At 39.3% G+C, this 25804-nt stretch overlaps 1 protein-coding gene across 3 annotated transcripts; it reads left to right on the top strand.

The window, feature by feature from the left end:
- Positions 1–771: 771 nt before the first annotated feature.
- fbxl19 (F-box and leucine rich repeat protein 19) lies at positions 772–25208 on the top strand. Of its 3 annotated transcripts, XM_018751017.1 has the most exons (13): positions 772–853; positions 1228–1349; positions 1449–1599; positions 9220–9405; positions 10356–10499; positions 11328–11414; positions 12059–12238; positions 14346–14378; positions 16697–17784; positions 18800–18963; positions 20182–20343; positions 21478–21696; positions 23328–25208. In XM_018751017.1, exons 4-13 carry the CDS (start codon positions 9235–9237, stop codon positions 23483–23485), a joined length of 2406 nt encoding a protein of 801 aa, XP_018606533.1. In that variant the 5' UTR covers positions 772–853; positions 1228–1349; positions 1449–1599; positions 9220–9234; the 3' UTR covers positions 23486–25208. The 3 variants fall into 3 exon arrangements, with proteins under 3 accessions (XP_018606533.1, XP_018606535.1, XP_018606534.1); XM_018751019.1 differs by lacking the exon at positions 14346–14378; XM_018751018.1 differs by lacking the exon at positions 772–853 and having other exon boundaries at positions 873–1349.
- The last annotated feature ends 596 nt before the right edge of the window (positions 25209–25804 follow it).

Below are 25804 nucleotides of genomic sequence, written 5' to 3'. Positions count from 1 at the left end.
AGGATTAACCCCTGTTGATTCTAATACCGTAATTTGTATCGCTGTTGTATCACATTTTACATCTAATTTATATATAGCTTTTAAGTTTTTAACTGTTCTTTTAACTTTCATGTTCAGCATGTAAATGCTTTAATCATCTTTGCCATTAGATAATGTATTACAGTTTGAAATTTGTTTATTTCTTAAGCATTCTGTTATTTAGATGTTTCAATATCCCTCCATCCATTTTCTGAAATTGTAAATATGAGAAACCATTTAAGTTCAAGGTAGCATTTTGTTTTGTGTATTTTTTCTTTAAATGTAGATTATAATGAAATGATTGAGATGTTTAAAAATGGAAGATCTGCAGATAGCTATTATTAAAATTTGCATTGAGGAGTGCATTGCAATAGCAAGATGAGTGGTCCAAACCACAACAAACTGTGAATGAAAACTGTTCTCACATGTCTTTCAGAAAGTTCAGCGTTAAGTGGGTTACTCAAAGTTTCTGTACATTCCAGCAAGTTGTGTTACGTAACACAGCATTTCCTTGTTGTAAAGAGTGAGTGCATGCAAATGGCGTTATATTACACTACTACAATACCCACAATTCATTGGAGCCGAAAAGTACAGCGGAACAAGAAAGAGTAAGTTAAGGGCGGGGTTAGTAAGCCGTTTCTGGTTTGTAGTCCTCTTTGACGTTTTTCAGGCGAGGAGAGCGAGACAATAACACGTAATGTACTACATATCCCTGCTCCCCAGGCTCCTCCCTTTGAAAGGTGAAAGTGACTAGGTAACCGCGTGGCGGCCATGATGTTTTTTCTCTTTGATTTCGGAACTTATTTATTTTTCATTCAGGAATGAAAAGGAGAATGTGAGCAAACATGGTCATTTCGACAGCATATCAGCGGATAAATCTGCTTTCGGACTGATGTTGCTATAGAGGGCTCACGGCTACACTGAGCTGAGAACAGCTTTGTTTACAAAACTGTGCCAGCTCGCTTGCTAGCTTATAATTGGAAATGAAAACAATAGTTAGCCATCCTAGTTGGTGTAGCATTAACAAAACAAACTTTTCGATTGCGAGAGCGGCCAGACGGCCTCTGTGAATACTTAACGTGCTAACGAGCGAGCAAGTAGTTTGCCCTGCAGACGTCTGTTATCTTTTAGCTCTTTGTTTAAGGATAGTGATTGCTACTAGCACAGTTGTTTTACCTCGCTAACCCTCCCTCCCTTGTCTTGTTGTAGCATGCTGTAGAAGAAGAGCGCACTTAGGACATCTAAAACTGACAAAGGCCATCTGTGTAGAAGGACGACTGAAGAGGTCGCATTGGGGCGCAAGAATTAATCGAGACGGACATTTCCAGCAGGTAGGAGAAAGCGAAAATATTTTGTAGATGAGGCATATGGCTTGGAATCCCAATGCTATCATGTTAGCTACATAAACGCTAAACTGTCTTCCTCTTTAGCGCCATGGGAGCCCTGTGAAAGAGCTGCTGTCGGAGGAAAAGCGAGCACGGGCTGCGAGGGGACCGAGGGAAACCACAGGATCGCTAACCGCAACCCGCTGCACAGTATTTCTAATGCGCAACAAAGGACTATGCGACTCGGCACCAAAAGGTTGGTAGCGCAGGTTCGATCGTGCCAACCGACCGGAGCCGGACACACAGCTCAGGGGCTTGGCGCGTGCGCCTGTGCCTGTTCTGTGGCTGAGGGGAAACGCGAGTTTCGACGAGCAGGATGTCACAAAATGGTACTGTCGACTGCGAGGCGTGATCGAGCGTGGTGGAAGCGGCTGCGCTTCGCGTTTGTTGTGGAAGAACCGTACGAGGCCCGCGTGCCCACCTGAGCAGCCGCGCTCACGGCGTACATGTGAGCTCGCGACGCAGCAGGCCACAGTGACGGGGGGAGTCGGCGATTCCCCGTTTTTTTTTACGCTTTGGCTGGTGGAATTCGCGTTTCTGCTCGAATAAAAGCAGTTTTATTCTACTCGTTTAAATAGGTGCGTCGTAGACAGCGGTGAGAACGACGCGCAGCGGACGGTTTGTACCAGCATCATCTTGCCAGTCTTGGATGTGTGTGTTAGAGGGCACGGTTTAATTTCACGTTTGGCCGCTGAGGTGATTCTCAGGGGATAGTAGAAATTCACCAGGGTAAAGAGCGTGTACAGCATACGGACGGGCACTGCTACGTGATGTACTGCTTCCGCAAGTCTCAATGTCTTTGGTTGGACAGGCCCTGTTCTAGTATCACACTGTCCTTCAGTCTGCTGGTGCCCCCACCCCCGCGCGCCCTGCGCGCGCCCTGTCTGTCTCCGCCGGCTTTGTCTCTGCTCCTCGGTCTGGCCCTTCACCCTCCTCCCCCTCCTCCCCACGGCTTTAAAACCATGTGTACATTCGTAGTATTCAGCTGTCTAAAAGAGTTATGCTCTGTTTCTTAACCACACAAATAACTGTTTTGTCATGTTGCCTCATTTTCCTTTTCCCTCCATACCCTCCAAATATTAGTGAGTGTGACAAGTTGTTGATTGCCACTAAGTAAGTTGTGACGCAGACACGTCAGTGTTAAAAGTCAGTCAGTCATTCTGACATCCTTGATGGGGAGCTTCCTGTGGTCAGAGAAAGGTCATTAGTCAGTTCTGCTTCTTACAGAAAGTAATAAACTTTAAGCTTTTTTTTTTTTTTTTTTTTCCCCCCCCTTGAGTCTGTCAGTTATCTTAATTCCTATTTAGATATGGAAAATAGGTCCCCGTTCTTTGGGTGCTTGTGTTTCACATTTAAACTAGTTAAAAATGTAAGAGGCAGACACTTGTATGTACTACACTTCTTCCCGGTTATCCTTGGGGATATCAGGCAGATTTGCAATATTAGAAGGCATTTAGGTACAAAGTAAATATTCGAATGTACTCGGGTGTAATGCAAGGTGTTTACGGTTTAAAAACGAATGCCTCCGAAGAAGTCGGACTCTTTCAGAACGGAAACTTTTGGGGTAGGATTCTGCGTGCCGCATCGCGGAATTTGTCCGGAATTTATCGATACACTACATCAGACGCAAGAAATACACGAAAGAAGCCCTCTTATGCAGCTAAGAATGAAAATACTAAGTTCACTTACCATCAGTTGTATGGTTCTCAAAATGATTACAAAATCAAGTATTTTCAGAGAGACTGTAAATGGGGAATTGTTTCAAAACAGCATGATTGATTAAGCCAAAGGTTTTGTTTCCTTTGTACGTGACAACAGTTTTCTCACTTTATTAACCTGACAGGAGGAAAAACTCTGAATGAATACAAAAGTGTTTAAATAGATTCTTCCCTTTACTTTTAAAATAACCAGTTTTACCAGGTTTGAACCCTAAAGACATTGGTTCATTCCTTTTCCATGGTGAATCTATTACGCAATATCTTTAGATGTACAGTCAACAGTTTTGTCAATATTAATGTTAAAGAACAACAATTCTGCAAAGACCCATTTTTACATTCACTGAATTTCCACAGCAAAGTTTCAAAGTAGGCTTGCTTATGAAATGCAGACTTTTACCCAATAGTTTAATTTTTTTTTTTTTTTTTTGGTCTACCAGATTTGGGCCACTTTGGCAAGTAAGTATATGTTTACTTGCTTGATATACTGTAGCTACAAAGTTTTACATTGAGGCATAATAACAGCCATCTCTAAGATTTTATGTAAGGTTCATTAAATGTTTACATATTTTTATTTCTTTTGCACATTATGAAATGTATGGTGTCATGTAAATGTTACTTTGTATGTTGTGAATTTAATATAGCTAAGTTTATTCAGAGGATGTCCTTTTATAATGTTTAGTAGAGATCCTTAGACAATTTTAGCAACATTCTTATTTAAAAATTGTGTATAGCACATTAAATAATGCCTGTATTGTGTATTAACTACTCATAAAAGTTATTTCTTTTTTAGTTTTCTGAAGTTTATTCCAGAAATTTTAATTTTTTGATTTTATTCAATTATGACTTGCATAACAGGTATTTTATATGATGCAGAGGTGACTTTTTTGAGTATTTTTAAAACTTATGGTTAACCAAATACAACTGGCCCAGTAGATGTACTAAACAAGTAGGATAAATGCAGGCATACTCTTCAGCTGATTTAAAGGTATTTCGTGTGCATAGGTTCCTAATTTTTTAAAATTTTCTTTTGAAAATCTGTGACTATTTTAGCAAAATATTTTTCCTCATTACTTATTCATTTGTTTATAACACAAATCATCCCTATTTCTAATAAGTAAATAAGGTGTGTGTGTGTGTGTGTGTGTGTGTGTGTGTGTGTGTCCCAACCTTTTGTACTTGGGGGAAATAAAATGTGAATTGGTTGGCTACTCATTCCACTCCATAATTACCTTTTTATTAGCTCATTATAGGAAGCCATATTAGAAGTCACTTTGTACACTTTACAATTTGTAAAGCATCAATGCTGTCCAGTGTCCGGACAGCATTGATGCTTTACAAATTCTTTGGTGTGGGTTCAGATATAGGTGAGAATCCTGCTTAGTCTGTGAGAAGTTTCCATGTTTACGATGTGTTTGTGTGGGGAGTTCCCACAGTGTGTTCTGGTTTCCTCCAGTAGTCCAAGGATGCATGTTTTACGTGAATTGTTGAATAAATTGCCTTGTAGTGTATGTGAAACTGCCCTGAGATGGAACGGCAGCCCATCCATGTTGTACTCTGTCTTGCACCCTGTGCTTCCTGTATGAACTGATGAACAGCAGTTAGGGTTCCGTATTGATCAAAATATTTATTTCAAGAAAGTATACTGAATGAATTGTATTTTAAATCTGAGGCGAAAAAGATGAAAACCCTGGAGAATGGTTTAACTGACCAACAGCAGCATTTTGATCTCTCACACATGTTATTAAAAATTTTGTTAATGACTTTTATATCCACTTTAGATACACATCTGCTAGTACTACCTGTATGGACATATCCCATTTTGTATGACATGACTGCAGTTTTAAGACAAATCTGACAAATATTACATACAGAGCAGCATGGTAAGGCAGCAGGTAGTACTGGTTCCTCACAATACTTGGGCTGTACATTTAAGTGTGGGTTGGAATCCAGGTCAGTTTCTGTGGAGGTTTCATGTTCTGCTTGTATTCATAAGGGTTTCTTTTGGTACTTTTGGTACAAAGACATGCATGCCATAAGGTGTCCAAAGACGTGAGTTGGTAACTCTAGATTGCTAGTAGTGTGAATGTGTGGGTGGCTACGCTTCCAAGATAGACCCCAGAGTATCATGGCTGTGCATTACAACAGGTTCTTGATAGTGAATGAGTAATATACTACATTTTTTATTACCCTAATCTGATTTGTGTCTGACAGCAGCAGAAGAATTGGAATCATTTCAACTATATGTGGTCTGAAATATTGTTAAACTAGATTAATGCAGGATTTTACCATCAACTATTAAAAACAAGACACTTCAATAGTTTACAATTCAGTAAATGTTTTAAACTTTATTTCATATTTTTTGTTCTTGTAACCAGCAGAAATGGTTTAATGTTTTAAGTACCATACTAAGATTTTGATATTCAGTGTGTAATGCTGATTTTTTTTTAAATCAGATTTCTTAGTTTAAATAGATAATTGAAGCATATATGTTAATTTTCCCTTTTTTGTGTCTTAGTTTTTGACAAACAATACAAAGGATTTGCGTTGTTTTGCAATATTTTTGACAACAGTGATATCATTTGGTATTTATCCATCCTTTAGTGTTGTGATTATGAATGACCATTTATCCAGTGAAGGAAAGGAAAACTTGCATGAAACCCATATGAACGCAGTGTGAACATGCAAACTTCAGATAGAACCAGATTGCAAAACCCCATTTGAAACATTAGTTAACAAAAAAATGTTGTGCCGAGGGCTTTGAAAAGGTGCCAGGGTAACATTGCCTGCAAAAAAAAGTGGTGCCACAAAGTTTTTTTTTTTTTTTTTTTCCCCTCCTCTCCCCTCCCCCCCTCCTCTTTTAATTTGGTAATAATTAGGGTTACGGTTATGCAATCATTTATTTCAGGTAATCCCTGGAAAAGTGGTTCTGATGCCACTCATCACCCTTAGGTCAGTGATGATTTCAGAAATGGTGTTTGACAATTTTTTTTTTTTTTTTTTTTTTTTTTTTTTTTTTTTTGTAAAAATATTCAGTGGTTTCTCAGAAAACCCTCACGGATTGGGTGTCCTAGGTCTGTCCAGGTAGCGTCCCTTATATTGAAGTAATTTCACCACCAAGTGTTGATCAGTTGACAGATACACCTGGGTATCCAGAACATAAAGCCTCAGTTCAGTTGACATTACCACAAAGTCAGTCATCAACTTTTGGCCAAGGTGCTCTGGTACCAGGCATGCTTATGAGCCTCCTTGTGTTGAAATGTGGTACATGGGAATGATTGCAAGATTAATACACCTCTAAACTCAGGTCTTCTCCCTTGTCATCGAGGATGGGGAAATTGAGAATGAACTATTTTCATGACTGTTGATGTGGCTGCAAATGCTGTGCATTGAAGGTAGTTGGTGCCTCCAATGGTGGTATCCCTAGACTGGTCACCAGTGGTTTGTGAAGCTGTTAAACTGAAGGAGGTCTTGTAGGTCATGCTTTTGCTTATCTCTTGATTTGACTCAGATTCTTGCAGGCCAAGAGAGCCACAGCAGAGGCAGGTCCTTTAAAAATCTACCCCCCGGCAAACCATTCATGGCTTTCGGTGGGGAAGATGTGATCCTACCCAGACTGTATAAGTAAGGGTAGGGAAGTGTTGATCACTCCTGTGGAGATTGAGTGCTAGAAGGATCACTAAAGAACTCCTCAACCTAGTATACACGCCCTACTATCAGGATGTAGTACTTGATGTCTCTAGTGGGTTAAGACCAGTTACTGTTCTTAAAGTCACTTGGTGGTGTGAGTCCCCCTTAGTGGTAAGGCTCCAGGCCTGAATAGGATTCAACCAGAAATGTTCAAAGCACTGGATAGAGTATGGGAGTGGCATGTGATGTAGTATGGTTCACGTGCCTCTCTAGTGTTGTATGGAAACCAGGTAAGGTACCTCTAGTTTGGCAAATTGGATTGTAGATCCTTATATTACAGAAAGGGGACTGGGGGTTCTGTCCCAGTTACAAGGGTGTCACAGTCAGCATTCCTGACAAAGTCTATGCCATGGTATTGGAGAGGAGGGGCTGACCAGTAGCTGAGAATCAGATTCTTGAGAAATAATTCTTGAGAAAGTCTTTGTGGGGAAACAGTGTACCATCTCTTCTTGACATAGGTGTTTGAGGGGGTATGAGAATATGCTATTTCAGTCTATATGTTTTTTGGGAACTTGGAAAAGACATATGAGGGTTTCCCTTGGCCTCTGCTATTGGCAGTACTGCAGGAATATGGGTTAAGATATGTTCTACCTAATGCCTGTATGGGTGCAGTGTTGAGTGTGTACTTTCGGAATTAAGTTGAATTAGATTAATCTGAGTGTTGAACTCTGCAAAGGTTGTGTTTTGTCTCCGCATCTGTTTGCGATTTTCACGGACAGTCAAGGCTTAGAGGGTGTCCAGCTGAGGGGACTAAGAGTGATATGTTTGCTGTTTGCAGGTGATGTAGTTCTTTTGGCCTTATCCGACTATGACCTTTGGCATGCACTTCCAGTTCTCCAGATGAGGGTCAAAAAACTGCCTCTAGCAGAGGAGTTCAAGTATTTTGAGCTCTTGTTCAAGTGTGATCAAAAAAGGGAACAAGTTCTCTTGACAAGTTAGTCCGCCATCTGTATTTCTTGGATATCATACTGACAATAAAGTGGGAGCTGAGTCTTTGGACAAGGCTCTTGTTTTACCCCTCAGTCTTCAGTGATGTGTGTTCTACAAATTTTTAACTCGTACAGGAATGACATCCCTGATATAAGCAGTCAAAATGCACTTTCTTCACAGGATCATAGGGGTCGATCTTTGATCTGAGAGAGTCTTGGAATAGAATCACTGCTCCTCGAGGTTGAGAGGACTGAGTTAAGGTGGTTCAGGTATGTCATAAGAATGCCCCCTGGTCAGCACCCCCCCAGGAATCTTACTGGGCACATCCCACTGGGAGGAGCTCCTAGGCTGAACCCAGGACATGGAAGAGAGAATAAATCTCTTAGGTGGCCTGGGATTACTTTGGGAATTTCACAGGAGGAGCTGGAGACTGTTGCTGGGGAAACCAAGGTCTGAGCCTGCCTGCTCTTCACTTTCTGAAATCAGTCTCTGCAGTCATAGCGGATTACTTTGGAAAGAACTGAGATGGATGTACTTTTTTATTCATTGGTCTTTATAAAGAGCCCATTTTGACCTTGTTTGTTGAACTCACAAAACAGTGATGTTGCATGGCTTGCTTTTTAAAGAAACTTAGCTGGTTATATTACATTATAAATGTGTCCTTTAGCTGCCATTTTAGGTCTCAAGTTTAGGACATTCTGCAAGCTATACACGTATAGTTCTAAGGTCAAGATTTACCTTGTAGCTTAGGTTTGCTGTATTAGTATACATTCTCTATCTTGTCGTGGGTCTGAAATTGGAACTACTGTGCAGGTTTACATCTAGTAGAACACATACTCATTAGTAAGCTAGTGGATACTGAAATTTGAAAGTGCTGCCTGGTGTTTCCTAAATTGTAGTGCTTGCAATTAGGCATCTTGAGATTTAACCAGTCATCTGTCTGACATGTACCTTCAGTGACCTGTAAACCTGTTTTAAAAGCCCCAGTAATGCTACGTTGAGACTTGCATGTTAAAACCTAAAAGATGTTTTCATGTTGTGTCTACATACTGATTTATGAAACACTGGTGATCATATTTTTTCAGGAGAGCTGAATTAAAAAGCTCTGAACCTCATAAAACTCTTCACAGTTTGTGCCTTGAAGCTATCTTGTGTCATATTTGGATCAACACACACCACTTACAGATTTGGAAAGCAGTTTCAAACCACTTATTTTCCTTGTATCCAATATATAAAATTAGTTGTGGTAATAACCAGTAGTCTGGTTCTGATTATTGTTAATCTTATTTTGAAGCATTGTTAAATCCCGCAGAGCATAAAAATTGGCAAATGGAGCGCAAAATTGCGGGTTTACGTTTTAATTTCACACAGCATTTTAAGTCGGAGTGCAAGGATGTGGTGTGACGTGCTGAATATCTGTTTTATTTAGTTATGAAACTAACATTAGACATCAATGTTTACTACTTTTCTTTGTTTCCCAGCTGACTGCAGAGGGGATGTCAGGCAGTAAGGCTTTAGGGGGGGCGCGGCGAAGGCGGACCCGGTGTAGGCGTTGCCAAGCCTGCATGCGGACTGAGTGTGGGGAGTGTCACTTCTGCAAGGACATGAAGAAATTTGGGGGACCTGGTAGGATGAAGCAGTCCTGCCTTCTCCGACAGTGCACAGCAGTAAGAAAATAATTTCAACTGTTATGGCCAGTCAAAATATTGTGGCACCCTCATTAATGTCATGATCATACATTGTGGTGTATACACAGTTTTGGCTAGCAGACTGCATATTTGTTAAGAACTTGGAATCTGGAAGCACGGTATCTGTTTCACATCCAGTCCCTGGGTATACTTGAAAAAGGTGCCAATGTAACGTGAAACGCAGTTTGAGCTTTATGTACAAAACTCATGATGAAATCCATCCATCCATTGTCAACAACCGCTTGTCCTGAGCGGAGTCGTGGCGAGCCAGAGCCTACACGGCAACACAGGGTGCAAGGTCAAAGGGAGAGGGGACACACCCTGGATGGGATGCCAGTCCGTCACATGGCACCCCAAAAGTAGGGCTTGAACCCCATACCCGCCACACAGTGGGCACCAGCCAAACCCGCTGTGCCTCCACACCCCCCTCATGATGACATATGCTTTATAAAATATGAAGAAATGTAAAAATAATAAAAAAACAATACAGTAAATTTTTATGGTGGGGGGGTGGGATGTCACAATTTGGCGAGGTAGTAATCTGACATCCCCCAGTAAGAAGATGAAATACTGAATAGGCCTGCATACTTTTCCCAATGTTGTCACATTAATCCACACTAGTGACATTTCCCAGCATTTCATAGGTGTAAAATACCTTGCTTTACATTGTTTCTCTGTATAAAGCCAGCAACTACTGTAGAAAGCTGGAACCATCAGCCTATGTTCTAAAATTAACCCTCTCTAGGTAGATGTTGCAAATTAGAATCACTAATTGCCTACTAATACTTGAAGTTCCTACTGCTAGTATTAATTTGGTCTTCATGTATTAGAAATACAAGGTCTTACATGCTTGTTGGAACTGGATCATTTCCTGAAGTCAGACTGAAAGCTCCAGGTAAAATGGCTCTCTCTTCTGTACCGTTGCATAGCCTGTGCTACCCCACACAGCTGTGTGCCTGTCCTGTGGTGAGGCAGGGAAAGAGGACACAGTGGACACAGAGGAAGAGAAGTTCAATCTCTGTCTCATGGAATGCACCATCTGTAATGAGATCATCCACCCTGGCTGCTTAAAGGTATGCTTGTATACTGTTTTTGGAAGTGTGGATCACCATCTCAATGTATCACAAAATGCCAGGTCAGATTGTCAAAGACAAATATTTTCCAGTTTATTTCAATTACATCATCTTTATTTTCTGAAATTTATTTGTTGTGGGGCAGAAGTGAGATGTGGGTGCATGTCCAACTGATAGTGGGTTGTCAAAAGTACCCAAAGAGGCATGCAGGAGCATCTTAACAGTACTCGTTTTCACAGTACTTATAGCTTGTTTGTGGTGTTTGGGTGTTGTTGATCAATAACAAGATGAATATGGCAGACTTTTATGCCATGAATCTGACAACAGTCAGCGGTGAATATGTGTGTAGCACAATCATATTGTTTAGTTTTTGTCATTTTAAATTTTAATGCATCTTGAAATTCAAAGAAATTGTGATATCCAAGGTTTTTTAAAATACCAAACCTGTGACTGTTGAACGTCTGTCCTTTTTCTGCTTGTGGTTTAGATGAACAACAAATTTTGGTTCCAACTGGTTCGTAACCTTGAGGAGCTGATGCTTTTAAGTGAGAACATGTTGTAAAGGCAGCCTGTAATTTTAATATGGCCACAATATCTTGACCCCTCACATTAAGCAAATTTGGTTTTCTGTCTGTATGCTAATATAGCAGATTTTAAATAAACTTGCTGACATTCATTATTGCCATCAACTCTCAGCCGTAATGTATGGGTCAATTTGAATTCGCAACTTTTTCTGTTTATCAAAATATATATGTGCTTTGATCTTTTTTCCACTGAGAAGCTAGTACATTAATAAAAACCTGACCTGGTATTTTTTCCTTTTAACAGATGAATAAAGCAGAGGGGATTATTAATGATGAAATCCCTAATTGTTGGGAGTGCCCAAAGTGTCACAAAGAAGGCAAGACAAGTAAGGTGAGATCAGCCACTGTGGACAATGAAAAAAGCAATGGAAGTTTTTCTTTTTTTTTTTTTTTTTTTTTTTTTTTTCCTTTCTGTGAATGTTAGGAAAATTAATATATTGCCATTTTTTGTGGTTGAATGTATGAATAGAATAAAAATTGTGTAACCATGTGGGCATGCAGCAGGTAGCACAGAGGTTAGTATTGCCACCCTGCATTGAAAGGACCCAGGATTGAATCCCTACTACTGCTGTAGTAGTGTTGAGCAAGGTGCTTGCCCTAAACTGGGGTGTAACACTTCTTTTATACAGTAGACTGAACAGGATTCATGGTGTCATACCTTATATTTCTATAAGAGAGACAATGGCAAGTAGAATGGCTAAGGCTATGTCCACATGTGCTCGTATTCTCCTGCAAACTAATTCAGTATTATTTTTTAAACCATATGTTCGACACCCATGCCATACATTGTTTAGGTAAAAATAACCCAGCTGTAAAAATGGGTAAAGCATTATAAGTAGGTTAACACCAAGTTGTTTTGGAGGGGGAAAAACTTTGGCTAAATGGATAAATTAAAAATGTGCTGGCACAGGTGTAACAGCATTGTACTCATATTTATGTGTGGGGTTTTTTTTTGGCCATTTGTCTTTATCTCAGGACCAGGGCGATGGTTTGGGGAAGAGACGGACAGACAATGGGGAAGTAGGCCGATGGAAACTGATGGATGATCCTCCCCCCACCAAAAAGAAGCCGCCACCTGTTGAAGATGGTGGTCAAGGGGTTCACAAGCGCAAGAAAGAGAAAGAACAGCCCCTGGAGAGTGGACCCAAAAAGAAGGTCAGTAGAAGTGGAGAGAACTGATATGAATGTGCAGTGCTGTGAAAAAGTTTGCTTTCTTCCAAATTTTGCTTTATATATGCACATTTTTCAGATTAAATTTGATGAGATTTTTGTCAGTTTTAGTAATGTATGAATGGAGCCTTGGCGGGGGGGGGGAGTTACGCAAGTATTTGTGATTTTTCTTGGTGTAGGAGATAATGAAATGTACAGTAATAGGTGTGAATAAGTAACCACCCCTTCACAGTCAGTATCTGGTTACACCACCTTTAGTTGGTATAGTTGGAAATGGAGCAAATTCTTTTTAACAGCACTATCTTGTATCTTAATGAGCAGCAGGAGACTTGTGTAACATCGTAGGTCTTCTTTGTCAATGGAGTTGGCAAAGTAAAGGTCAATATACTTGTATCTCAACTTCCGAAAAATTTAGGACCAGAAGTTTCTTCATAAATCCAGCCACTAAATCAGAATCAATAAAAGCTTATTAGTACAGCTTAATCCTTTGATTAATTCACATTTGTATCTGCAGAAAACATTATATATAAGGGATAAAAATATGAATTAAAAACACTAAAACTTTGTTTATTCTGTTTCCATCAAGAGCTGATACAATGCAGGATTTCAGTGTTCATCTACTATAAACACAAGGTGTAGACTGGGCACCAGTTTATCATCAATTAATGGAAGCAACATCAAACACTGCTTTACAATGATTAAGAAAAACAAAGTCCACAGTCTCCTGTTATTTGCATGTATTAATTTAGTTGGTGTTCTTCTTCAAAGTGACTTTCAGTGTTAAGCTACTTAATGATTTATCTTTTTATAAAGCTGGGTAATTTTACAGGAGCAATTTAGGGTAAGTACCGTGCTCAAAGATACTACGGCAGTAGGCAGGATTTGAACCTCTAAACCTTCGAAGGCAGCTGCTCCACGCTATCACCAGTCTCTACTTTTTGGCTTAGTAGATTCTGTAATATAGTTGTAGTAAATAAAAGGTAAATAAATGCACTGTTTGAATTGCTCCCTGCACAGCTTCCCAAATCCATGTCTCCTCTGCCTCCAGCTCCATTATCCTCACTGAGTATGTTTTTGCTTCTATTTAATGGTGGCAAGTGGAAACGCAGGCTATTTTCAATGCAACAGAATGTTTAGAAAGTAGGGGCAGTTGGTAGTGTAGTGGTTAGCACTGCTGCCTTTGGACCCAAAGGTCACAGGCTTGAGTCTCACCTCCTGCTGTAGAACCCTTGAACAAGGTACTTACCCTGAATTGCTGCAGCAAAATTACCCGTCTGTATAAATGGGTAATTAATTGTAGGTACCTTAACATTGTAAGTCGCTTTGGAGAAAAGCGTCAGCTAAATGAATAAATGTAAATGTAGACTGGTAAAGAAAGTGCAATGAAAAATAAACTGCAAGATCTTCAGATTTCCCAAACTTTGTATGTTTGTAACACAAGGTGCACGTGTAGTAATAAATACATCAATAATTGTCCATATAAACATTTGTCATGTTTCTGGCCAGCCTTCTGTAAGTATGGACTGAGGTAGTTGGTATAGTGTTGTGTAGTTATTTTCACGCACTCGCAATGTCTACAACCATTTGTCCTGGTCGTGGCGAGCCGGAGCCTAACCCGGCAACACAGGACGTAAGGCTGGTGGGGGGAGGGGACACACCTAGGACAGGATGCCAGTCTGTCCCAAGGCACCCCAAGCAGGACTCGAACCCCAGACCCACCACACAGCAGGCCCCAGCCAAACCCACTGTGCCCCCTAGTTATTTTCATCTTAGTTTTTTCTTTTTTAATCTAGACAGATTTTCCCCTCATACTTCATACTAACATACAATAATATAGGAAGCCATAAATTACCATTAATGTATGGTTTTCGAAGGTTCAGTATTGTAAAATATCGTTGGATTAATACAACTTCAGTTAAATGGACATATACATATTCACAAACCTGTTGGAAAAAAAAAAAAGCAAATATATATGGAAGCTTGTTATCCCTTTTATTGTATTCCCTATATATTTGCAGAACAGCAGTTGGTAGCATTATGAAATGCTGTAATGTTGACACTTGTCCTTCCTCTGTTATTCTTAATATCTTAGGTGAAAGGAGGTAGAGAAAAACACTTGAAAAAGGTATGTATAATTGCAAGGGGGATTTTATGCAAAATGCAATTATAAGAAGTAAATTTAATTTGCTGTTCAGTTTACTGAGCTGACCTGATGGTTGAGAGGAGGATTAAGATTGAACAGCCAGTGTTTTTATAAGGTTAACTTACCCTAGAGTAAACAGAAAAACTCAGACGATGATGATGATGATGATACAGTAGATTTCAAAGAACCCTGGATGTTTAATTTGGTCCTAAATGTCCCCCAGAAGGTTGTATTTTGCTGAATTTATTTGAAGTTACAGTGGGTGAGTGGGGCAATGTCATAATAGTCATAAATTCATGCATCATTTACAGTTACTTTGTCTAAAGTTGTATAAAAATTACACAAGTATTTGTGGCATTCATTACCTTTTGCACCCCCATAAGTTGAACTAGGCAGTACTTTTTCAGCGCAGAACAAATACCCATTACGACTTTTATTCTTCATAATCCTTGACTGCCTTTACATTTATTAGTTGTCCTTATGAACGTGGTTTGAATATATATGTAGTGTACATATATTGTTATAGTATTTCCATATTCTGAAGTACAAAATATGCCAGATCTTTATACCGAGAGCAGAAAACTGCAACGGGTCTTAATTTGGCTACCATTGCTTATGAAATTAAAAAGTAGGAATTCTTTTCTTTGGCCTTTATTACTACCATAGAGCTCTCACAGTGCATTTTATAGTTTTTATGTTACAGTTTGTCATTTGAAAATGATCCTCCACTTGGCAGTAATCTGAGTTTTTCCTGATTAAGATCTAAGGACATGCTGTCAAAGACTTTCAGCAATGATAGAGTTCTAAGGGCACAGTGTTGTCTTAATTATTTTAAAAGAACTGACTAATAGTTGATGTGATAGTTAACAGAATAATACTTGTATCCCATCCTGCCTGTGTGTTGCAAATAACTACTTGTCAAAATTTGAGACTGTCAAAGGATTATTTCATTTAAAGAGCATAATTAAATTGAAACTGGAAGGTTTATTTATGTCAGGCTACCAATTAATGAAGATAAATGTTTAGACAGAATTAAGATTTTTAGTTAAAGGTAGGAAGTGTATTTCTGAGTTTTGAGACAAATACATATACCTTTTCTGCACAAGCTCTTAAGTGCCAAATGTTGACTGAATTATCAAAAAAAAAGGAAAAAAAAAAGAAAAAAACATGTAGCATTTGTCATCTTGTTAATGATCACTTCAACTCGTGAACACCAGACATGAGCTGCAAACATTCTGGAAGCCTTAGGAATTTAGATGATCCCACAGTCCTACTTGGTTTCAGTGCATTTTACTGGCAACTAATAGCTGGACAAAGTAATGTAGATTATTCTGCTCTGCAGCAGACACATCTGTGAAATAATAGACAAGTAAAGAAAATGCAGTTAAACAAAATTTGTAATTCATAATGCAAGCATCCATTACACTAGGAGTCAAATTATAAATTACTGTTCACATAAATGTCAAAATTATAAACTGCACAATTTTGAAAAATAAAATCCCAGATTGATTCAGCATTGTTTTAGTTTTTTTTTTTTTTAACTTTTAAGTGTAATGAGTCAGAACTCAAAAATGCAAAGGCAGAAGTGCATAACTAAATTAACAGATTCCTCTGTTTAGTAAAAATGTTCCACTAAGTTTAACTTCATATTGTCTGCATCACTCCAGCTATAGAAAGCTTTAGTCTCTTTTTTTCTTTTCCCTTCTTCCCCAAATAGCAGAATTGACAAGATTCCTCATTTCAACTCCATCTGCCTTCCTTTATTAGCACTCCTCTATATTGCTTATTGGAGCTTGATGCTGTAGTTCCAAATTAATCTGTAATGCATGCAAACCCACCACCTGTCTATTTGACATTCTAAAGCAATGTACAGTGATTACTGGCCAATATTTGACTGAATCCTTTATTTACATTTAGCTGACGCTTTTATTCAAAGTGACTTGCATTAAGCTACTTATTAGTGCTCTTTTATAAAGCTGGGGAATTTTTACTGGAGCAGTTTGGGGTAAGTACCTTGCTCAGGAGTACTATAGCCAGCATGGATTTGAACCAGTCACCAGAGGTAGCAGGTCTAACCCCTTTATCAAGGGCACAATAGCATTAGTGGCCTTAGATGAAGATCACATCACATTTTGGTAGTTATTCATGCAGAAATACAGATAATTTTAAAGGGTTCACAAACTTCTCACAACTGTAATTCATCACTGTCAGTCTCTGCTTTTCATGTAATTATTAAAAATTGATGTATAAGACCTGTTTTATATTCACCTATCCTTCTTTCCTTCTCTCTTCCACTGAAGAAACAGAAACCCAGTTCATCTGATGCAGTAGATTCAGGTGTTCCCAACACTACATCCAGCTCTTCACAAAGCTTGGCCAGCACCACTTCCCAATCTGCGTTGGCTCCCGTCAGCCAGTTGACTGACCAGCGTTCACACCAGAGAGAAAAACTAGAGCGGTTCAAGCGCATGTGTCAGCTGCTGGAGAGGGTGCGAGAATCTAGCTCTTCTAGCTCTTCTAGCTCAGAGTCTGACTCGGATTCGGAGACACCATCTGGATCAGAGGACCGCGGAGGCTCAGAGCCAAACTTGTCTCCCCCAAATAGTCACAACATGAATTCCTCTAGTGATCCGCGTGCACAGGAGCGTGAGCGGGACCGAAGACTGGCAGAGCTGGGCTTCAGTGCTAGTGAGGAATCTGATGAGGAGGGGATGGAGGACGGGGATGGAGAAGACACCAAGAAGCCCAGAAGATCAAGTGAAGGTGAGCCCAGGTACCACAAGTTGGTAGAAGAAGAGCGGGACCGAAAGCCACCCCTGTCTCCTCCCCCTTCCCCTCTCTCGTCTTCTTTTCATGATCCCCTCATCAAGCAGGAGAAAGGTGGCGGGGGCAAACGGAGCAACGGTTCAGAAACGCGCAACGGTCGAACACGTGCAGGAGCTCGGGAAAGAGAAATGCAGGAGAAGGAGAATGCAAACAACAGTGTGAGCACTAATCACTATCGGGGCAAGGGCGTAAACCGGGGATGCAAGGTCCACAATGTGGGGCAGAACCATCCAGGCTCTAACCAGCAAAATGCCACCACCAATGGGTCTGGCAGTGTGGGACCCACCGGCAACTCCATCAATCCCCCCGGTGGTTCCCGGTTGGCAGCCCGCTCTCAGTTGCTGAAGCGTAGCCCTCCCGTTGTGCTCTCTCCCCCCCGGCCCGTACAGATGGAGCGGCATTTGGTTCGCCCTCCACCAGCGTGCCCTGAACCCCATTGCTTGCCTCTAGACTGTGGTGAGTCCCATGTGATGCAGCGGGACGTGTGGCTCAGTGTCTTCCAATACCTCACCCATAGGGAGCTGTGCGTCTGCATGAGAGTCTGCCGCACGTGGAGCCGCTGGTGAGTCAGAAGTCCCCGCTGTGAATTGTTGTATGTCTTATTAGCACACAGAAGTTGAGAAGTTTTCTTGCTTTCACCTCATTTGACTTTACTCTCCCAGTTTGATGTTGTTTTGTATGTTGAATGTGCCTGAAAGAAAATCCACCATATCAAAAGCCTTTTACATGCAAATGAACCTGGGCATTAAAGTTGTATTTATCCATTTCATCTGGTGTGATGGAAAAACATAATCTGCAGATTTTAAGGTCTGTAAGCACATTTTTGACCAGCATATTTCAAGACTATTGTTATTTCTTTTCACAGTTAATAGAAGTGTTAATTGTCTCTTCGAGCAGCCCTAAATGTTCAATTGTCTTATGTGTCTAATTGTGTTGCAGTGGAGACATGTCCTGTCTGAGACATGACCTCTCTTATGCCCTTTCCTGCTGCTGTAGGCTTTGGTCGGTTGCCATGTGTTGAAAATGAATGCAGCGGCACAGCAGGTAGTGCTGCTGCTTCACAGCTCATGAACTGTTAGGGCATAGGTTCAAATCTGACTCGGTCTGTGTGGAGTTTTCATGTTCTCCGTCTTTTTTTGAATTTCCTTCCACAGTGCAAAGATATCCATGTCATGGTAATCAGTGACTGTAAATTTCCTACAGTCTGTGAATGTGTGAGTGAAAGTGTGTGACCTCCTTGCGATGGACAGGGTGTACGCTTGATTAGCCTTGTGTCCTGTGCTTCTGGGATAGGTTCTGGACCACCGTGACCCTGACTTGGACAAGTGGTTATTGGTAATAAATGAGTGTGAGAAAATGAATGGATGGGTACTGAAATTCAGTAGCAAATAATTTTTTTATACGCCTTGACAAAACATAAACATTATTCTGTCTCCATGTCCCTATTACACATTTTTCTAAATATACTTATTTTGCTGCTCACAGTATAATCCAAAAGCCTGCTATACCTACCAGCTCTGACGGTTTCAACACATTTGTGTAACAAGCCCTCTTGCTGTTCTCATTCCTCATAACAGGTGCTGTGATAAACGGCTGTGGACACAGATTGATTTGAGTCGACGACGCTCTATCACTCCACTAATGCTTAGCGGTGTAATTCGCCGGCAACCTGTCTCCCTTGACTTGGGTTATACAAACATCTCCAAGAAGCAGCTCATGTGGCTCATCAACCGTTTACAGGGTAACCAGCTTTGTCAGCATAAAATGAAAAGTTGTGTACTTAGAGTTGATAGCAATGATTTCATGTTTATTTTGATAAAACAACCAGTTGACAGCTAACGTGGGTCTTCAGTTGCCCTCTCACCTCTCATAGTTTGCTAAAGCACCATAACTATTTTCTTACAAAGCCATAATGTATAACTTTGTCACGGTATTAAAAATCAAAGAAATTAATAGTGGACATTAGTTATATTAGGGTAGCTTCAGGGTCTGATAAACATGCACAAAAGTTGTAGACCTCTTTCAGATTTGACTATTCTTTGAAGATTTAAAGATTGAAATTTGAAATTGAGAGCTTACCTACCTGGCCATCTAACTGGATAGTGAGAGATGCAGTAGCTTAAATGATCAAATTTGGCAACATTGAAATTCCTTATTGTAGGAATTTCAGAAACAGTGTATACTTTTGTACTTAGCTTGCTGAGTCCAAAATTTTCAAATGGGTATATTTTTGTGGAAAATTTTATATAACTTTTGTGTAATTGTCCAGATATTTTTTAGAAAGTCATGTCATTTCCTCTTATCTGGTATAAAGAAACATCTCTGCTTCTTTCACAGTTTGCAGGTGTCTTCAAAGGAATTTGACTTCTCATTTCCCTTTTACATATGATTTGATTTCACATGTCTTAATGAATAAAAATCTAATGCTTGAAACTTTGCTGCTGGAGGTTAGCTGTAGTTTTGGAGAAAAAACTGGATCAGCATTAGTACTTGGACAGCCAGATAGCTATTTGATATCCGTAACGTGTTTTTAAATCTCTTAAATGTGTTCTTAATTTTAAAAATTTCTCTGATTTTGATGCAGGTTCATTTTTTTTAAACTCTATTTTCTCTGGGGTTTCATTATTTCATTTTTAATATTGAGAGCACTCAATGACACTCCATGTTATTATAGAACTGTATTGTACAACTGTCAAAAGTAAAAAAGAAAACATTTATACTAGATGAAGCCAAACTTATTGTGTGTAGGGCCCGTTAGCAGAAAACTGAATCAGTACTCATGGTTATTGATTGATTAGTTAAAAACCCTGGTTTATATTTAGGTCGTTTGATTCCTATCCCAGTGATTAAAATAGAATTTTTAAAAAATTTTTTGTTAGTGTCAGATTTTGTAAGTATCAGAGTAATAACTATGATTCCTTGGTGTGCTCGTGCAACTGTCTATTCCTTTTACCCCCAGGTCTCCGTGAGCTAATTGTTTCGGGCTGCACTTGGTCTTCTGTATCAGCACTGTGTCAAGCAGCATGTCCATGCCTCTGGCTGCTGGACCTTAGTGGAGTTGAAGATCTCAAGGACTCCCAGCTGAAGGAGCTGCTAACAGCCCCTGCTGATATACGCACAGGTTGGAAGCATTTTTACTCATGCGTCACATGTTTATCACCGACAAATGTTTATGTTCTTATTCCATTCCACATTGCTTCTAAAATTCCAGCATAGCCTCATTTAGTTTTTGAAAATGGCTATTACAATTTGGTAAGTCACCTGGCAGCTAATATCCATCATTCAGCTGTAAATAGGTATAACAGAGTTTAGATTGTACAGAAGGTATATCATAAATTTAATTCTGACATAAAACCCAGCAGACACCAGTGGCTAAAACAAAGGCAGCCCTTTTTTTTTTTTTTTTTAAACTGTACGAAACAGCTCGGTGTACGTTTGATCACATTTGTAGCTGCACTTATTTTGGATGTATCTGAAATATTTTTTACATTGTACTAACTTGGGTGGATTTCTAGTTGTGGTACAGCGTTAATGTTGCTGTCTTAGCTGCATGTTTGATTGTAAGTTTGAATCTGATTCAGGGTGTGGATTGTTAGCACTTTCTCCTCGTATCTGCAGTCCAAAGACGTGCATGGAACGCTCTAGTACCCTCCCTTACAATTAATATAACACTAGTTTTTGTCATAAGTCAAGTGTGACTCTACAGCATGTACCTGCTGCATCAGAAGATTTTAATCTGGTTTAGGTCAGGACTTTGGTCTATTCCATAGCTTCAATTTTTTCTAACTGTTGTAATGTTGGTTTGCTTATGATTGTGATTGTTGTCTCTCTGCCTTTCTCCTTTAAGTTACTGACGTGAAGTAGAATTTATTTATTCAGTGATGGCAAATTGTTCAGGTCCCAATGAAACAAAACACCCACAAAATACCATTTACAGTGAAGTAATGTGTTTGGTTTTGGCAACCATAGCAGAGTCCTTGTACAAAAAGTTTAAACTTTTCATTGGTCATTCTGCAGAACATTTTCTTGGAAATCTTGAGTCATTAAGGAGCTTTTTGGCAAATTTAAAACAACCTTAGATCTTTTTAGTGCTTTCTGGCTTTCTTTTTCTTCCTTATGTCTTATTTTTGCCTTTTTTTGGTATTATAAACACTGACTTTAGCTAAGGCGAGTTTGCGCGAAGCAAGATATGTTATAAGGTCACTATGAATTCTGGATTCAGCATGTGTTCATGATGCAGTTCTCTATTTCTCAGGTAACACTGAAAACAAGGGGCGATTCCAGAATGTGACAGAGCTGCGACTGGCAAAGCTGGATGTGACGGACTCTTCTGCTCGCTTATTGGTGCGCTACCTGCCCCACTTGACCAAACTGGACCTGAGTCAGTGCAACAACATCACTGATCAGACAGTCCACACACTGACCTCGCCAACCTCCCCACTTCGGGACTGTCTCACTCACATCAGCCTGGCAGGTAAAAAAAAAAAAAAAAAAGAAAAAAACCGCCTTCAAACACGTTCAAACTGAGAGAGATGATCAACAAACCTTTCAATATATGCAAATTTACATGCATTTTACATGTGTCCACTGTTATTTTGCAGCATTGCTGTTAGAGGTATGCAATGCCCCTGTGAAACTATTTTACTCCTTTGAACCCCCCCCGATAATAAATGAAACTGGAATAAAAACTAATAATTGTATTTGATTGTATTTGTTGCAGTGAATGTTGAGGGATTGAATTTAACTTGACAGTTGTGAAATATCCCAGGCTATAATTGCACATTTGAACAAAATAAATACAGGCCTTGCTTGCCTAAGTATTCCAGTTTTCCATCATTTTGTACAGTTGTGTGATATATTGGAACTATTTAGATTAAGTATCTGTACAAGTACTTCAGTGGATTGACTGGGGCTTGAACAGAAAATTTGTAGGTTCGTGTCCTTAAGTACTAGCTGTATGCTATATTATGACGATGAATTGATTTAGTCAACAAAAAATAAATTTACAGTAAGGCAAAAAACAAAGCAGTTAGGATTTCCTCATCAAATGTTATGAAATAATGTTTTCTACTTGAGTGCTACAAAATGTGAGGGGATAGGAGGTGCATGGGATAAAAGCTGCATCTTCAGAAGTCTGTAAATCAGCCACTTGGAGGCGTGAGACTGTATAATTACATTACTTATGGGGAAAAAAAAAATCCATGGACAGCAGTACTTGTCTGAAATATATATGTATATAAATTTAACTTTATGGCTTTACTTTTTTGCATAAAATGTCCATCTTTCAAGTACTGCAGAAACAGTACTATGTGTCCTGTCATGGAGTTATAAGTGGGTAAATAAAAAGGTGTTTTAGAATTTCCGTAAGTGCTGAAACTGTTTCGCTTCCTTGCTTTTCCATCATGTAGGCTTTGTATACATAGTCAGAGCTTTTGATTAAAAAAGAAATTACTTTTAGTGTTTGCCTGTGTCTCACCACTTTATGGTGGTATAAAGACATGTCTGGTAGGATTAAGCTATAGTACATTTACATTTATTCATTTAGCTGATGCTTTTCTCTAAAGTGACTTAGTGTTAAACTGCGTACAATTATTTACCCATTTATACAGTTACATAATTTCACTGGAACAATTTAAGGTTAGTACCTTGTTTAAGGGTGCTACAGCCGAAGGTGGGATTGAAACCTGAAACCTTTGGGTCCTAAGGCAGTAGCTTTAACTACTGTGTTACCCACTGCCCATATATAGTAAATTGCAACAGCAGACAAACATGTGCTGCAACAACTATCATTCATCATAACTAGTAAAATGTCTGAATGCTTGCTCGAGTTGTGTATCACTTTGGAGACGAGTGTCTGCTAAATAAAATTCTGATTGTGTTAAACTAAAGTATTTGAGAGAGAAATGAGTTCTTGTATTAGGAAATGTAGATTGGTTAATAATCCAGTTCCAAAAAAATTTAATCCAGTTCCTGTTGAACTTGTGCAAGGTTCCCCCCCCCCATCTTTTAATAGACATATTGGTAGCTACACTGTCTACAAAGTAAAAATAATAAAACCATAGATATTCAAAGGGACACTAACAATGTTATTCTTTATTTGCACAGGATGTGTGAAGGTGACGGAGCAGTGCCTGCCCCTGTTGCGCCGCTGTGCCTCTCTGCAGAGTGTCGACCTGCGATCCTGTCGTTTAATTACCCCAGAGGCTTGCCAGTTGCCCTCTTTCTCTTGCCCTGAGGATAGACTGCTGCTAAAGAACAGCTAACAGCACACACAAACCCAAACAATGGTACCAAGAATAGAAAGGCATTCAGGGAGCAGGAACGAGAGAGAAAAAGAGAGCGAAAGAAAGTGGTCTGTTTCTGAATTTCTAGTGGTTGAATCTTTTGAATGAGCATTGAAAGTATGTAGCTACATGCTTAGAAACTGCACACCGAGTGTGTATATATGTAATTTTCTGTAAATGAACATGGATGCCACTCCTATCAGATATGTACTATAATTTCGGGCTCTCAGACTTGCAAATTTGCACTCAAAAATGTCCCTCTGTAAAACAAAAAGAATGTACTGTATATTAGGGGCTGTAAACATCAAAACCTGGTGCAAAGATGCTGGATAAATGTGCTGTGTGAGAGAGACCACGATTGTGTTTGTGTGACTTCCCAGCTAAGAACTTCAAGGCTCAAAGTATGTCCCCCTGCTGGTTTCAAGAGCCCTCAAGTCGACAAATCCATCCAAACCTGAAAACAGAATTATGTCCACTGCCTCTGTCCCAAACTGTGGAGTTTACGTAGTCTTTTTTTTTGGGACTGCTAGAGACTTGAACTCAAATTCTATCCCACTGACCTTTACTCTGTCATCCAGTGTGCCATTATCAGGTCCCCCTTCCCACTGCTGACTCTTCCAGAGTCTTCTCCCAGCTTGCTTTTTTTGCCACATTTGGTATGCACCATTGGTCTCTTGTGTTTTTAATAACGCAAAGTGAATGCAAAAGTCACAAAGCATTACTGGACAATGCACTCTACCTGACCTGCCCACACTTTTCCTCACTACTCAAAGGAATGGATTCATTAAGACCAAACTGTTCTGTACTTTTGAGATTATTCTACACAAACCTGTTATGGACTGTACTAAATTATACTCTTTAAGTGGACAGAGCCATTTTGGGTTGTACTGTACAGAGCTGAATCTGACTGTGGAAAGCTGTGTCATGTTGAAATGATTTATAATGTATTTTTAACTATCTGCCTCCCTGTATGGTACGGAATAATTTTATATGGTCATACTGGACTGATCTGTAATGTTGTTTATAGTGTTGAATTAAGTCAAATCGAACAGCAAATTATCTTAAATGGTTTTCAACATTGTTTGCATGATGTTTAAAAAGTTCATGATGGGTTCAGCCTAGTCAGAAGATGGAGGAGTCTGCCTTGTCTGCAGTTAGATGAAAAGATGTTTTATTGCAGTTTAGTCAACAGACACAGAAGTGAATATGTTGACTGTGGCACTAGGAAAGGGAAAGTATTGCTGTTCTCCACTGGACTCGTCTCTCTATATTGAACTTCTCATATTTTTTGTTGTGTTGAACCATAATGTTGGTCAACTTTTGCACTCATAATGGTGTTAGACTGGACTGGGCTGGCCTGGACTGTATAGTAGTGTCCTGTGTTTGACAACCATATTGGACTGGACAAATACACTGGACCAGTATTTTTGGCTCTCTACTTGCTTGGACATTTGCCAAATTTCAGAATTCTTGATGCGGGAAATACATTTTCCATTTCGGGCTTTGTTTTTATTAATCACTTTGTTCATAACTTTCTTCTGTTTCATTAAAATTGATTTAAATGTAACATAATGGAGAAGACCAGTTAAAAGGATCTGCAGTATGTGAAACTCAAACATGAATAAAGGCAGCTACTTAAAAGTAACTACTGTAAAATGACAAACTAAATAAAGACAAACAGGGTTTTTATAATGTTTGGTTTTCACTGATTATTTAGTGCTTAGCTAACACTTTTGTCCATCATTAAGTGTTCATACAGTGTCTTACAATTGGGTAGGTATTTTTACTGGAGAAATTCAGGGTAAGTACATCAAAGGTACAATAAGGGTATTTTGGATGTCGAGTACTACAGTAGCAAAGTGTGTCTTTTCAGGTACAAGTCCATATCCTTCACCACTGCAGTTCTGCCTGTTTCTAATAACTTATCCATGGTTGACCTGTATAAGACAATTCTCCACAACCAATGTTCTTGTTTTGGCTATTGCCTTGTTTATTTCCTTTCTTCCATTAAAATTTTAACAGATTTATGTAGCATTTATAGTATTACTTCTTGTCAAAATGATATAGGTAACATTAGAAATATAAAGCTATGCCAAGTTTTCCTAAAGCCTAGCTATGAAAATAGACCAAAGATGTCAGAATCCTATAATGTTCCTTAATATTCCTTAAGGGTCCATTGTAAGCTGGCAAAAGTATGACGGAACCCCACTGCTGAAATGCTTAATTTATGAAAATGCTGTCAAGCATAATTTTTGATTTTCTTACTTGGTATAGATGTCTAGTTGCCATGTTTTTTTT

This window comes from Scleropages formosus, chromosome 16 (genome assembly GCF_900964775.1).
Source record: "Scleropages formosus chromosome 16, fSclFor1.1, whole genome shotgun sequence".
Lineage (NCBI taxonomy): Eukaryota > Metazoa > Chordata > Actinopteri > Osteoglossiformes > Osteoglossidae > Scleropages > Scleropages formosus.
This window is presented reverse-complemented; position numbering and strand designations above follow the sequence as displayed.